Source organism: Eretmochelys imbricata, chromosome 16 (genome assembly GCF_965152235.1).
Source record: "Eretmochelys imbricata isolate rEreImb1 chromosome 16, rEreImb1.hap1, whole genome shotgun sequence".
In the NCBI taxonomy this organism is placed as follows: Eukaryota; Metazoa; Chordata; order Testudines; family Cheloniidae; genus Eretmochelys; species Eretmochelys imbricata.
In genome coordinates, this window is record NC_135587.1 from 4,091,442 (window position 1) to 4,106,417 (window position 14,976).

Below are 14,976 nucleotides of genomic sequence, written 5' to 3' on the forward strand. Positions count from 1 at the left end.
CAGGAAGTCCTAGGCCCTGGGTATTCATGTAAACACGTTCCGGAAGGCAAGCCCAGGTCCACCCCAGCACACAGGTGCGATATAAGCACAATCCTGGGAGCTGGCACAGGAACACACGACCCAAGTAAGACAAGGATGGGAGGACAGGCTGATGGATGAACTTGTTTGTATCGATGTGTGGAAGGAGCAGCCGCTGGAGGGGCACCCGTGTCCAGCTGAGGGGGCAGCAGACAGTCCCGCTGCTGGCTGATCTGGTCCATTGTCATGGGCATGCATGTGCTAGTGTCCCTGTAACCAGGGAGCCAGGGTCCTAGGGCCGTGCTCCGTTGACAATAAACCTGGCCAAGTCCTTTGCCACCGAACAAAGTGGGGAGGGATAGCTCAGTGGTTTGAGCATTGGCCTGCTAAACCCAGGGTTGTGAGTTCAATCCTTGAGGGGGCCGTTTAGGGATCTGGGGCAAAAATTGGGGATTGGTCCTGCTTTGAGCAGGGGGTAGGACTAGATGACCTCCTGAGGTCCCTTCTAACCCTGATAGTCTATGATTCTATGAACCCAGTCTGTGGTCTTTCTAGGTAGTGTTATTGAGGCCTGTCGGACCAGCTCCCTGTGCAGGGCTGTGACAGCACGCAAAGAGAACACACACACACCCAACTGCCACCACTGAGAACCCAGTGATGCGTGACTGTGTCACAAAGATCCTCCTGATGTCACAGTACAAGGACAATAGAAAAGCTGATTCTAAAGGCAGATCTCTCTCCTGCTCAGCGGCTGGTGGGAGGAGAGGGCTAGAAGTGTCTCCAGGCAGGGACCCAAAGTCTGAGTGACTGTGACAGGATACTCTTTGCCTCATTCTGCCACCATGAAGTTCCAGAGGAAGAGGGACATCAAGCAGCAGATCCGGGAGCTGCGTGCCATCATCTCACTGCAAGGTGATGCTCTCTTTCTTGGCCAGGCTGTGACAGGCTGGAGTGAAAAGCCTTCCTGAGCTCGTCAAGCTGCCAGGACCCAGGAGCCAAGTGCAATCCTAGGCAGCAGGTCCGATGAGGTTGTAGCTGGGTTTGCAGCAGGCTCCAGAAAGGGCTCAGATGAGATGGGGGAGAAGGAAACCCCACAAATATTGATGAGCTGGGAGATGGGGGTGGGCATGGAGGTCTAGTGACCAATAACCCTCAATGATGCCTGATGGGCATTGTGAGCCTTTAGAAATATGGGTCCAAATCCTGGCTGCCTAACACTTATGGACACACACCAGAAATCCCCTGGGCAGAGGGAGGTCTGGGTCCTGCAAAAAAACCCAGAGAGGCTGCTGTGCTGGCCCTCGGTGACAGGAGCTGTTGAGGGGCACCCCAGACTGGGAGTCACCTGCCCAAGGTCTGGGCTGGGGCTGCTGTAGGTCAGACCACGGGTGCATGGGGCTGTCTGGCTTCTGCAGCAGCAATGTGTGGCTGGCTGAGGATGCAGAATTTGGCCTCTACAATGGAAATCCCAAGATGTTTCCATAGAATTATCCAATCCTGAAGGGGTGGGGGTTAAACGTGGAGCCAGATCCTCAGCTGGTCACCTGAGTGACATGCCCTGGGCACCAATTCTGTGACGGTGAGTTCCACCCACTCGCAGCGGAGCATGCAGTGCCAGGCCTGCCCCGTCAGAGCCTGGCGCATCGTGGCGAGGGACCTGGGTCTGCCCTTTGACTGAAATCCTCAGTTTACCTCTAGAGCAAGGGAAGAAGCTTTTTGCGCATTCGACGGAGGAGAAGCTCACTCAGAACAAAGGGCTCATCAGCTTCCTTCGCGGGAATGTGCACAAGGAGATGTGCACCCTGGGCGTGGCTCAGAAGGTACCCACGCCCCCAGCCGGGGCATTGCTCTGCCAGCGCCTGGCTCTGCCCTCATGCCAAGGGGCAAGCTTGCTAAGCCTAACCCGGAGAGCCATCAGGGTGTGTGCAATCCCTGAGCCCCAGCACCCCAAACTGCTCCAGCTGAGGCTCTCCAACACTGTGCAGGTCTGAGCGGATTCACCTTCCTCCCACGGGGCCAGCAGGAGACCAAGGGAAATACCATTCAGTACTGGTACTGCTGCCTGGATCCCCTCCTGCCCCCTTGGTCCCTGTTCTCCTGCCCCGCCACCCAGCTTTGCAGCCCCCCGGGCCCCCTGGCCACCCCAGCCTGCCCCTCTGCTCTTCATCCCCCCAAACCCTGCTCCCAGCCTTGGGCATCTCTCCCCTGGACTCCCTCAGCCACCTCGCTGCCCAGCCAGGGCTGCTACTAATCCCCGTCCTGCCCATGTCATGCACTTCCCCAGCTCCGGGCACTGCCCCCGCTGTGCCCCCCAGCACAGGCAGGTTGCTTCTTTCAGGGAGGCCCTGGCCAGCTCTCCTCCTGCTCCCCTCCCTCCGTGCCCCCTTTGGATCCTTCTCCCCATCATCCTTGTGCTGCCTTCCAGGCTCCCCTGCCCACAATGCTGACCTCCCCCAGCAGTGACCCGTGTGTGCTCCCAGGGTCTGAGCTTCTCCCACCGGCTCTGCAGTGCAGTGTGAGCTCCGTGGGGCAGGGCTGTTTCTTCATGGGCCAGCTACAGCTGCCCCAAGCAGCTCTGCCCCTTGGACATTGAAAACTGGCCTGCTAGTCAGAACTGGGCTGGCTACAGGGGGCAGTATGGCCTAGCAGTCTGAGTAAAAACGGGGGCCCAGGAATTCCTGAGTATTAAGCCAAGCTCTGACAATCTCACTTGCTGTGAGATCTTGGGCAAGTCACTATGGCATAGTTTGGGGCATCTGTGCTTTGGGCCCCAACATGATCTATCCTGGGCCTGGTTTCCAGAGGCACTGAGCGCTGAGAGCACCCACACTAGTCAGCCGGGGGCGTGGAAGTTCAGCCCCTCTGAAAGGCAGGTTCTAGCTGTCTCAGGAGGGGAAGCCAAAAATTGAGGCCCCTAAAATGTGTAGACACTTTCGCCTTACCCTGCCTTGCTTTCAGCCATTGGCAGCTGAGGATGCTCCCGTAGCTGGGGGTTGGGAGGGAGGTCAGCCCTTGACTGGGAATAATGCATTAACAATTACAGTGTGCGGATGCACGCACAAATTATTAGAAGTAGAACTTTGATCCCAAGTTTCTCTCTGCTCCTCTCCTGCCCACAGTATGACAAGGTGACGATTTCCCGGGCATGCTGGGAGCAAAAGCGCTTGAAGATGCATTTAGCCAGGAGCACCGTGGAGGTAATTGGCAGAGCACATACCCAGTCTGTCTGGCATTTACTGCCCAGTGACAGAGCAGAGAAAACGGGGGAAAGAGGACTGGAGGTGGCCCTAAAGGAAATTGTCCCTCTCAGTGATATGCCATCAAACCTCTGCTCCAGGGGACTGTACTGTAGTGAGTTGGGGAGTGTGTGTGCGTGTGTGAACACACTCATGTGTGTCCCACCACCCTGTGCTGGATGGAATCAGAACTGCTCGACTGTGTGCCATAGACCCTATACTGCTAACAGTTACTGGAGATTCTCCTCTAGCTCAGGTGGCAAGGCCTTTGTTTCTGGAGCAGGAGGGTCTGTGCTATTGTCACAGAGAAGATCTCTGAACAGTGGCAGTGTGCAGCAGAGACCCCAGGGAAGGTTCACGTGGCTCCCTTGTGTTACAATGTGTTCCGGCCAGTCACACCAGCTACTGTCAGTTCAAAGGCTTGTCACTGTGACGTACTGCCCCAGTGCTGTCCTCACCCTAGCTAGGGACCTTCCCTTACTGCTGGATTCAAGACATGCCAGAGGTTAACATGGGAGCAGCAGGGGCTACAGCATCAGCTCAGCTGGGGCCCTCACTGCTGGCAGATCAGCGGTCACTTCCAGCCCCAGTGGCCCTGTTTTCCCTTGGCAGGAGCAGCACCAGGGAGAGGAGAGGGATTCTGGGGGCACAGGTGTGTACTACTGATTTCCAGGCTTTGGTGGGATTAAAGCATCAGACTTTCCATTGACTTTCAGACCCAGATCTGCATTCTGCAAAGAGCCCCTGCATGGATTCCTACCTGGTGTGTCACAGCTTGCATGAGCTCCAGTGACGGGTCCCACTCTTTACACTGGGCCAAACCCACACCCCAGAGCCCAGATCTCCCAGCCTGCACCCAGCAGGACTCCAGCTCGAGGCTCTGTCTGACATCGATCTTAGGGCTTATCCTGCTCCTGTCACTGTGGTATCTGGGCACATGCCATGCACAATCAGCAGCTATTGTGGCCATCACCTCATCCCTGGCTCTCCTCCCTTTGGGATCTCTGCCTATCGCAAGGCTGCCTTTGGGCTGGCTGAGGGTGGGGTGGTTCAGAAGCTCACTTGGGGCCAAGCCCTCTGCAGGCTGCTCGTGGGTGAGCCCACTCAGTGCTCCCTGAGTGCCACTGTGTCTCTTTCAGGCCGCCCGAGAGAAGCTGCAAAACTCCATCTTTGACAGAATGAACGTGCACAATGTGCTGCTGTACGAGGTGAAGAAGCGGGGCGGGATGCTGGAGGGGCTGCAGAGAAAGCTGCGACACCTGGCAGACATGGAAGGAGTGGACAGACAGGGCCAGATACAACAGCAGGTGATAAGGGCTCAGCTCCAGTGGAAGACTGTGCATGCCAGAAATCTGTGGTAATAGCAATGGGCCAGGTCCCGGGAAGGGCTGTGAACTTACAGGTCCAACTGACTTCATTTGGACCTGTAGGGGCATGGGCATCTCTGGAACCAGCCCAAGATGTGGCTTTTTTGGATGATGGTTAGCTCTGGACAGTCCCCATGTCCTTCCCAGTTTTCATGGGCACTCATACCCATCCAAGCACACTCATGCATGTGCACACTTAGGCCATACATGCACCTGTGTGCTCACTTGCACTTCTGCACCGTGAAGGCCCCACATCACAGGAACCTTGTTCCAGCTGCAGAGGCCTGGATGAGGAACTCCCTGGGGAGTCCATCTCCAATTCTAGTTCAGCCAGAGGGGTGGCCACAGAGTGACCCCAGACCTTCCCCTGGCTGCAGAGACTGACCCCAGTCCTTCCGCTGCACCGCTAGTACCGTAAAGTCCGCAGCGGAAGAGAACCTGGGCCCAGTACAAACTAACCTACTAATGCTACTGGGCAGGAGCAGCAAAGAGAGGAGATGAAAGGCAGGTCTGAAGCCCCATTTCCTGGGCTCATGCACCCAGAAGTTCCCAGGCTGGCTGCCCTGCTCTGTACACCAGCAGCATGCAGCCTTCCCACTGTCACCCCTAGCTGGAATCCATTATCAGTATCCCTCCTGTCCCCTGTAGCCGCCAGAAGAAAGGAGCTCACACAGTCAGTGGCCTCTCATGGGGAGGATGCTGGGCTTCAGTCCATGGCTAAGGGCAATGCAGCCTGGAAGAATCCTAACCTCCCAGAGGAGAGCCCCGGGGCTGTGTCAAAAAGAGATTTTAAATGAATATAAGTCTACTGGAGCACCAAACCAATTGGTCCTCCCCATTCCTGAGGGCTCTGCAGCCAGCCCCAGGGCTCTGAGTTGGCCCATCTGGTCCGCAGGAGCAGTCTCATGTTCCAGGCAACCCAGCAAAGCGAAACAAGATCCTTCTCTGTTGCAGGTGATTCGTCAGCTGGAGAATAACACAGAGAAAATGCTTATGAAAATCAGGACTGGTGAAAAGATTTATTATCTGTATCTGAAGATGGTTGATTTCCTGAAGGATGTGAGCCTCCCCCCCCGCCATATGATCTCCCCAGGCTACCGTATGCCCCAAACAGGGTCATAATGCCACCTTAGGGCCCCACTCGTGTGGGCAGGATCAAGCTCTAATTCGTTAATTTAGAGCAAAACAGTTGTGGGATGGGACTAGAACCCAACTCATGGACCATGGAGTAGCATAAAGGAGCAGTTCCAGGCATTGGCCAGAGGGGATCACTCAAAACAACCCCTTGTCCACCTGGAAATTAGGTGCCAGGTGCATTGTTTAAGAGAAGCTGATTGCACTAATGATCTTGCTGTGCTGGGTCTGCTTTGCGGCTAGAGATAAACCAGCCATAGTGTTCAGCTGTAAACTGCAACTTCCCCACAGCTCCTGGGTGTTTGGATCCAGAGTCTTGGCTCAAGCCAGTCTCTACCTGGAATCATAGAATCATAGAATATCAGGGGTGGAAGGGACCTCAGGAGGTCATCTAGTCCAACCCCCTGCTCAAAGCAGGACCAATCCCCAACTAAACCATCCCAGCCAGGGCTTTGTCAAGCCTGACCTTAAAAATATCTAAGGAAGGAGATTCCACCACCTCCCTAGGTAACGCATTCCAGTGTTTCACCACCCTCCTAGTGAAAAAGTTTTTCCTAATATCCAACCTAAACCTCCCCCACAGCAACTTGAGACCATTACTCCTTGTTCTATCATCAGCTACCACTGAGAACAGTCTAGATCCATCCTCTTTGGACCCCCTTTCAGGTAGTTGAAAGCAGCTATCAAATCCCCCCTCATTCTTCTCTTCCGCACACTAAACAATCTCAGTTCCCTCAGCCTCTCCTCAGAAGTCATGTGTTCCAGTCCCCTAATCATTTTTGTTGCCCTCTGCTGGACTCTCCAATTTTTCCACATCCTTCTTGTAGTGTGGGGCCCAAAACTGGACACAGTACTCCAGATGAGGCCTCACTAACGTCGAATAGAGGGGAACGATCACGTCCCTCAATCTGCTGGCAATGCCCCTACATATACATCCCAAAATGCCATTGGCCTTCTTGGCAACAAGGGCACACTGTTGACTCATATCCAGATTCTCGTCCACTGTAACCCCGAGGTCCTTTTCTGCAGAACTGCTGCCGAGCCATTTGGTCCGAGTCTGTAGCGGTGCATTGGATTCTTCCGTCCTAAGTGCAGGACTCTGCACTTGTCCTTGTTGAACTTCATCAGATTTCTTTGGCCCAATCCTCTAATTTGTCTAGGGCCTTCTGTATCCTATCCCTACCCTCCAGCGTATCTACCTCTCCTCCCAGTTTAGTGTCATCTGCAAACTTGCTGAGGGTGCAATCCACACCATCCTCCAGATCATTTATGAAGATATTGAACAAAACCGGCCCGAGGACTGACCCTTGGGGCACTCCACTTGATACCGGCTGCCAACTAGACATGGAGTCATTGATCACTACCCGTTGAGCCCGACAATCTAGCCAACTTTCTATCCACCTTATAGTCCATTCATCCAGCCCATACTTCTTTAACTTGCTGACAAGAATACTGTGGGAGACTGTGTCAAAAACTTTGCTAAAGTCAAGGAACAACACGTCCACCGCTTTCCCCTCATCCACAGAGCCAGTTATCTCGTCATAAAAGGCAATTAGATTAGTCAGGCATGCCTTGCCCTTGGTGAATCCATGCTGACTGTTCCTGATCACTTTCCTCTCCTCTAAGTGCTTCAGAATTGATTCCTTGAGGACCTGCTCCATGATTTTTCCAGGGACTGAGGTGAGGCTGACTGGCCTGTAGTTCCCAGGATCCTCCTTCTTCCCTTTTTTAAAGATGGGCACTACATTAGCCTTTTTCCAGTCGTCTGGGACCTCCCCCGATCGCCATGAGTTTTCAAAGATAATGGCCAATGGTTCTGCAATCACATCCGCCAACTCCTTTAGCACTCTCAGATGCAGCACATCCGGCCCCATGGACTTGTGCTGGTCCAGTGAGAATCATCTCACTGAGACCAGCTCCTGTCTCCTGGACCACAGCCTTATCCCTGGGAGTTGGCTCTGGGATTTACAGGCCCAGATATGTGAGATGGCCTCCCTTTCCAAGCCCCATGCTGGCCCTCTTTGGAGGGCTGCCACCTTTCTAATGGCTGGTAATCAGATACCCGAGGCCCCGCCTCCTGCCCTGACTCTTCCTTCCAAGGCCCTGCCCCACTTCGCCTCTTCCCCCAAGGCTCCGCCCTGCTCCACCTCTTCCCTCGAGGCCCTGCCCCTTCTCTGCCTCTTCCCCCAAGGCCCTGCCCCTGAGCACCATGTGCCGCCACAAACTGCAGGAGGCAGCGGCGGCAGCTGCTGCTGAGCTGCCTCCTTCCTTCTACCTCGGGTTGCCACCTTCTTCACAGATCAAAACATCGGACACCAGGGCCTGTCCAATGGCCCCGAGACACACGAGCTGAAACCCGGATTGTCTCGGAGAAAACCGGACGGGTGGCAAACCTATCTCTTTGGAGAAGCTGCCTATTGTCCTTACATGTCTCCACAGTAGGGTGCAAGCTGGGGCTGCCAGAACAATAACATGATTGGCGCATGTTTGGAAAAGCCGCAGTCCTGCTGATGTGTTTTCATTCTGGATTGAGAGCTTTAGAATTGGGGAATATGGTGAAGTCAGCAGATCATAATAGGCTCATCTTGGGAAAGGCATTTTTGGTCTAAAAGGCAATCAGACATTCATGTCCTGGGAAGTCACCAATGCTGAATGTCGGTGTAAACAGTGTCTTGTTAAAAAATCCAAGCAATGCATGTTACCAGTTTGTGTCGATAAATGCAGACATCTCTGAGATTCAGTGTGCTGAGAACAGTCCACGCAGTGGTGTGGAGACAAATCTGCAGTGTGGAGTCCATGCAGTGCTGCGGTGAGGAATCAGCACTGTGCAAGCCATGCAATGCTGCGGTGAGGAATCAGCACTGTGCAAGCCATGCAATGCTGCGGTGAGGAATCTGCAGTGTGCAGTCCATGCAGTGTTGCGGTGAGGAATCTGCAGTGTGCAGTCCATGCAGTGCTGCGGTGAGGAATCAGCACTGTGCAAGCCATGCAATGCTGCGGTGAGGAATCTGCAGTGTGCAGTCCATGCAGGGCTGTGGAGAGGAATCTGCAGTGTGCAATCCATGAAGTTATGCAGTGAGGAATCTGCAGTGTGCAGTCCATGTAGTGATGTGGCGAGAAATCTGTAGTGCAGTGGTTCTCAAACTTTTTTTTTGCGGACCACTTGAACATTGCTGAGGGTCTTGGCGGACTACTTAATGATCTTTCCAAATGTTGTTTGTACCTTAGCTAACTATTGTTAAGTGCTTTGGATAAAAGCACTATATAAAAAAAACCTTAATAATTACCCTTTTTTTGTTCTACAAATAAAAGTACAAAACTCATATTTTAATACCAGTAGTCTTACCTTTCTAATGCGATGGATGTGCCTTCTCTCCCCCGCTGCAGCAGCCCCCGAGCTGGGGCTGGAAAAGAAGGAGGAGGGTCTCTCCCTCTCTCCCCTGCCGCAGCAGCCCCTGAGCTGGGGCTGGGAAGGAGGGCCGTCTCTCCCCAGCAGCTGCAGCTCTGAAGCTGGGGAAGGTCACCTTTTTCTCTGGCCACCACAGAACTGCACTTCCCAAATTCCCCCCACCCCTCCTTCTCTCCCCACTGCCCCCTGCCCCCCCATGACCACCACCTCACCTTACATGTGCATCTTCCCCAGGATCCAAGCACCTAATTAGTGGAGCCACGCCTGTGTGCGGCCATCCAGGCGCGCACCTTAGAGGGAACTATCTGCAGACCAGCTGCATGGAGCTCGTGGACCACTGGTGGTCCACGGATCACAGTTTGAGAACCTCTGCTGTAGTGTATGTTATTGCAAAGCATGGGCTGGGCAATGCTGCAGTGAGAAAGCCAGGAGCTGTTGGGGGTGTGATTTGCAGTCTGGCAGGCATTGAGAAACCAGAAGCAGGTGGTGTGCAGCATTGCAGGGGGTAACGCTTCAAGGAGAGGACAACAAAGCATGCTGTATGGAGCTGTTTGGAAAACACAACTGTATTTTGAAGATCCAGAGTCAGCTCTCGTTCTGCCCCTTTGCACCGTCTGCAGGGGTAGACAAGGCCTGTCTATTTGGAGGGGGAGGGGAAGGGGGCTAGAGTGAAAAATAATCAAATAACAGCTGCAGATTCTCATTCTGACATGATGTAATTATTGTAGTAGGCACAGTCTGCTGATAACTCTGTTCTCTTGAATCCAGGGGGGACTCTGAGGGTTGCTTCATGTCCCTTGGTATTAGCTGGCCCTTGGTCATCAGGGATGGGGAAGGTTTCTCCTGTGCCAGGCTCTGACTCCTTTCTTCCCTGGCTGGGAAATGGCTCAGCAAGCAGGGCCTCTTCTTGTGAGGGGGAATTCTGAGTGCCTGGGTGAGACCCCCATCTGTGCTTCTCCCCCTCTTCCTGCAGCTCTCTTCTCTCTTCTTCGGTGCACAAGGACTTTGGAATCCAGATCCTCTCTCATGAAGGAGACCTGAGACAGGTCCAGCCAGTGGCCATTCCTCTGGGGCTGGCTCCCAGAGCCACCTGACTGGCTCTTCTCTTTTTCCTGCCCTGTGCCGAGTTGCATGTGCTCTTTTCACAAAGGGATAGGGGAGGCCAGGCCAGACATCTAAGTGCCAGGATCCTTCACCTGTTCTTGTGCAGCCTCTGGCCCAGGATCCTTCACCTGGGTGGCAAAGGGCTCCAGCTTCCCTCTTCTTGTCAGAGTCGCTGGTTGAGGAGGCACCCGAGGGCCATGTAAAGAGAACAGAAGAATGGCTTCCCAGCATAAGACAGCCCCCACTAAGGGCAGAGGAGTGGGGGAGCAGTATTGGGCCAAGAAGGCCTTTCCCGCAACAGCTGCTGGGCATGGAGCCCTGGCAGTCTGGCAGGAGGGAGTGGGGAGCGTGCAAGGAGGAAAGACTGGCTGCAGCCACTGAGCAGAGCAATGGATCGAGGAAGGACTGGGACTGTGAGTCAGACTCACCCAGAATCCACTTCCTGCAACTAAGGGGGGACTACTGGACTCTGAGGGTGAGCTGGGAAACATCCCCCCCACCTCAACTGAAGCCCTCAACTAGCAAGACTGTGTAGACATAAGGCTGGAGCCATGCCCCAAACTGAAGGGAAACAGGGAAGGTAGGAAGTGGCCCAGGGGAGGCTGAGCTGGAATGGCAACTGGAAGGGACTGAGTTACCCCTTGCCTCTCTCTGCTTGGGCCCTGGGCCAGACCTGGGGGACAAGGAGGGGCCAGGTCCTCCTGTGCTTCCTTCTCTCTTCCCCTGGCCTCCTGGGTGGCAGGTGACGAACTGTGGGTTGGCTGCTGGGCCCCCAGAGTGCCTGGAAGAACTGAGTCAAGGCTCGGAGAGACTGCCGCAGATTGACTACTAGGTCTACTGGGCCCTGAGCAAAGCCTGCTACATGTAAGCGGGGGAATGGTCCCATTAGTGTGGGGAATTTCCCTGCTTACACACTACACCAGTGAAGTGGGCTAGCGAAAGGATCTGAGTCCTCGCTCCCACTCCCTTTACCCCGAGGCCTGCCTGACCTCGAGGGCTCCCTTCCACTCTCCTGGGTGGCAGAGTCCTCATAACCCCAACAAGGCTGGGCCCAGGATTCCTGGGGGGCTCGACCCCCCACCTTGTTGTGGTCACACAGGACAGAGACTAGGGTGCCCCCACTCCGGCGTGCTCTCTGTGCTCTGGATGCTTCCCTGACCCACTGATCGTTCCATACAGTTCAAAGCAAATTCAATTTATTAAACAGGAATCAGTTTTAAAAATAAGGAAAAAATGGGAAAGGTGAAAGGAAAACCCGTCGCCACGCTCTGTGGCCCGGGGACGTCACAACCAGCGTCTCTGGAGTGTCCGGGCAGTTCACAGTCTGTCCCTCCCCCAGCCCAAGCCCCTGCCCAGGCCCTGGCTGTGGTGCAGGGATGCTGCGGGTTGGATACTTGCTCTGGTGGTGGCCACATGCCCTCAGGCTCCAGGTGGCAGGACCCTTCTTCCCAGCCTCAGCCCCGCTCCCCCATCGGGGTTACATTCCCCCTCTAAGTCTGGCCTGCAAGGCCTCTGGCTGGGGGTGTCTTCTTGCGCTAGGCCCCCTGCCCAGGGTCCCCCAGCACTCTTCCCAGCAGCTCCCTGCACCCAGCTCCAGACTGCTCCAGCCCCAGCCCCAGCCCCACTGTGCCACAGCCCTGATGCTGCTCTGCCTTCAATGCAGCTCCCTGGGCCGCTCCTCTGGTCCCTCTGCTCCCATTGCAGGTCTGCTCCCTGGGCTGCTTCTCTGGCTGACACGGCCCTGCTCCACAGCTCAGCTCGGGCCCCTGCTTTCCCCTTATCTTGGCTCAACACTGTCCGACCCAGGCAATTCCAGCTCACCTGGAGGACAGGACCCCCCTGGTCTTCTGATTCCCTCGTTAGCCCACCCACCTTGTCCATCAGACTGATCTGAAGCATTGGCCTCTCCCCATTGCTCTTGGGGACTGTCAGTCTCAGGGTCCTGATTTCCCACCTTCCCTTCCCCTTCCTTTTGGTACTGGGAGATGGCCAACCAAAAAAACCTCATGAGTTTTAGTAAGGGGCCAACAGTCCCCTTACATTCAGTAACCAACAGATCAGGTGTAGGCTGTTCCCTTTCTTCTTTCTGCCTCCTTCTAGACGGACCTCTAAAGCACACAGTGACTCAGAAACCAAGAGGCCATCTAAATGTTTCAATTTACTGGGAGAGATTGTGTGTGTGTGTTTCAATTCTGCAATCCTATGCCTTTCTCACTAAGTGAGCAGTGACTGCATGAAGTACAGAAACAAAGTGGATATTTTCAAGGCTGAAATGAAATCACTGAAAACAGGAGGAACCAACGCTTCCAACCAAGGAGTGGATCAATCCCTGCTGGTTATAAAACTAAGCTGTCTCACTATCATTTGTAACAGAAACCAAATGCCCGCTAGCATTTCTGAGACATCTCATCAGCCATGACATAAGTCTTTCCCTGCAGATCCCTTTGGGGAAAAGGCTGTTTTCTCTGCTCATCTTGGTTTCATGGTTTTCAGTGGCTCAGTGGTTGATGTTCTTCAAAAGACCCAGAGAATGTCAGGGTCATGCTAAGTTTTCAGTACTCTCAGAAGAAAGAATAAAACCAGAAGATCCTAATGGAAATACTAAGTCATACGTGGTATCTTGCCAGACAGGGACTTGCATTGGAAGACCCTTATACTGAACAACCCAAAAATGGGCCTTACCTGGAGAGTTCAACTGTAGCTGTATTCAGCTGCATTGCTTGCAGACAGAATGTGATTCTGGTATTTCAAAGGGGCTGAAAAAGAGTCAAGACAAATTCCCAAGCTCAGTTATTAAAAATGAGCTAATAGACATGGTGGCTCTTAAAGTGGGAAGGCAGATTTCTGAGAGGGTTTCTGGGCAGAGGTGTACCGTGATGATGGATGAAACAACGGATTTCTCCAACAAAGAGCAAGTGGCTTTATGCCTACAATATGTCGGTGATGATACGAATGTGCATGAGGAGTTCATTGCATTGTACAATGTGGCCTGCACATTGACAGAGGTAATGGTATCAGTTATTAAAGGTATTATTGTGCCTAAATCTGAGGATCAACAACTGTCATGGACAATGCTGGGTTGGTGCCATTAATATGCCAGGTTGTATCAGGTGCAGCAACCAGATTTCAACAGGAGGAATCATAAGCATGTCAGGATGCTATTAAAAATAATACTTGTTGCAGTTTCAGAGGTAACTGCACCTGTATTCCCCCTGGAGGGTGTGCACTTAAAGTTTCAGGCTTCTAGCCATCACCTGTCTCTGGGTAGGGTCCTTTGTCCCACTTCATTCTGCCTGGGAGAGTGGGGGTTTAATTCTGCACAGCTCCCTGCCTTACACTGTGATATACTCAGCAAGCCAGTCTGCCTGCAGGCCAGTCCCTGTGCTTTGCTTTGTCTCTGAAGGCGATGACCAGTGTACTGTCAACACTTACAAGCTATAACCCAGCTCTTTCTAGGCAAGCACCTTTATTCTTGAGGTAAAAGCATCACAGAGAAAAAGTATAAAAACAGTAAACAGATGTAAACACCCATAATTATACCAGGAGTCACCCTCAGTCTTTTGGGGCAAAGGTCAAGGTCCTCCCAACCCTTCAGCAGGATTGGGGCCCCTTGGACAAAAGTTCACATCCATTTGCCAGATTGGAGAGAAGGCCCTGGATCAGTTCAAGCTCATCCTTTTATACCAAAAACCCTTTCTTTGTTTTCTAATCTGTGGAAAACCCAGCATGAGCCAGTATATGCAAACCACCCCAGGGTGGTGCTTCTTTGGGGTTGTTTCCAATCCCCAGGAGTAACCACGCCCTCTGTTTTTAGTTTCTGGAGGCGCTGTGGTAACCGTCCCCCGGAGCAGAACTCAAACATATAGAAACCATTCATAAGTTTAATACAATGATCCCCAAAGCTACTGCATGGGGTTGCAATGTCTGTGACAATTCTATCCTGAAAGATACTCTTGAAACCACTTATGAAATTACAAAATGATGTAAAAAAGTCACCCCAACAAGATGCTGTACTTCAGGACATAAAATATGAAGTGTTCAGTACACCACCAAACATCTGTGTCCTCTGTCCAGCAATGGACTCTCTGTGCAGAAGCATTGGCTTCATTTGAGAGCTACTTTTCACTGTGGACAACTTGAGAGGTTGCAAAGGACGCAATGAAAGATCCTGAAATTAGAGCTCAGAATTCAAATGGAAAAGTTAAATTTCCTCTTGGTATTGAACTAGGTTGAGAAGTCCTAAAAACAGTAGACAATGTATCATATTCTGCAAGGGTCAGACGTTTCAGCAATAGAAGGTCAATCCCATATGAAAATGACACTGAATTCACTTCAGTCCATCCAATCGGATGAAAACTACAACTTACTCTGGGAGAAAATCTGCCAGAGAAGTTTGAAATTGAAGATAGAAGGCACAAGCTTCCAAGAAAGAGAAAAGTTCTGAAGAAAATGCAAATAGGAACAGGTGAACTCAGCTACCCAAATACACAAAGAAATTTGATAAGTACATCTATTTCAAAGTAATTTATTTTACAACGTTTAGTGTTCAATCAAGATTTGAACAGAGAGGCTACAAATTATTAAAAATAATACGCTCATAACAACACGAACTGTAACAGGGACGCAATTTCAAGATGTGCTACAAAGGTATTGTTCCGATTTCGACCATGATCAACTGGTTACTCAGCCTCATCTATTTCAAGTCAAC

General features: G+C 52.6%; 1 protein-coding gene across 1 annotated transcript in view; it reads left to right on the top strand.

The window, feature by feature from the left end:
• Positions 1-860: 860 nt before the first annotated feature.
• CCDC183 (coiled-coil domain containing 183) overlaps positions 861-14,976 on the top strand; it is a 28,052-nt gene continuing 13,936 nt past the window's right edge. The window contains exons 1-5 of the mRNA XM_077836225.1: positions 861-930; positions 1,717-1,838; positions 3,138-3,215; positions 4,394-4,611; positions 5,536-5,680. Coding sequence (XP_077692351.1) covers positions 861-930; positions 1,717-1,838; positions 3,138-3,215; positions 4,394-4,611; positions 5,536-5,680 — 633 coding nt within the window. The remainder of the gene's footprint in view (positions 931-1,716; positions 1,839-3,137; positions 3,216-4,393; positions 4,612-5,535; positions 5,681-14,976) is intronic.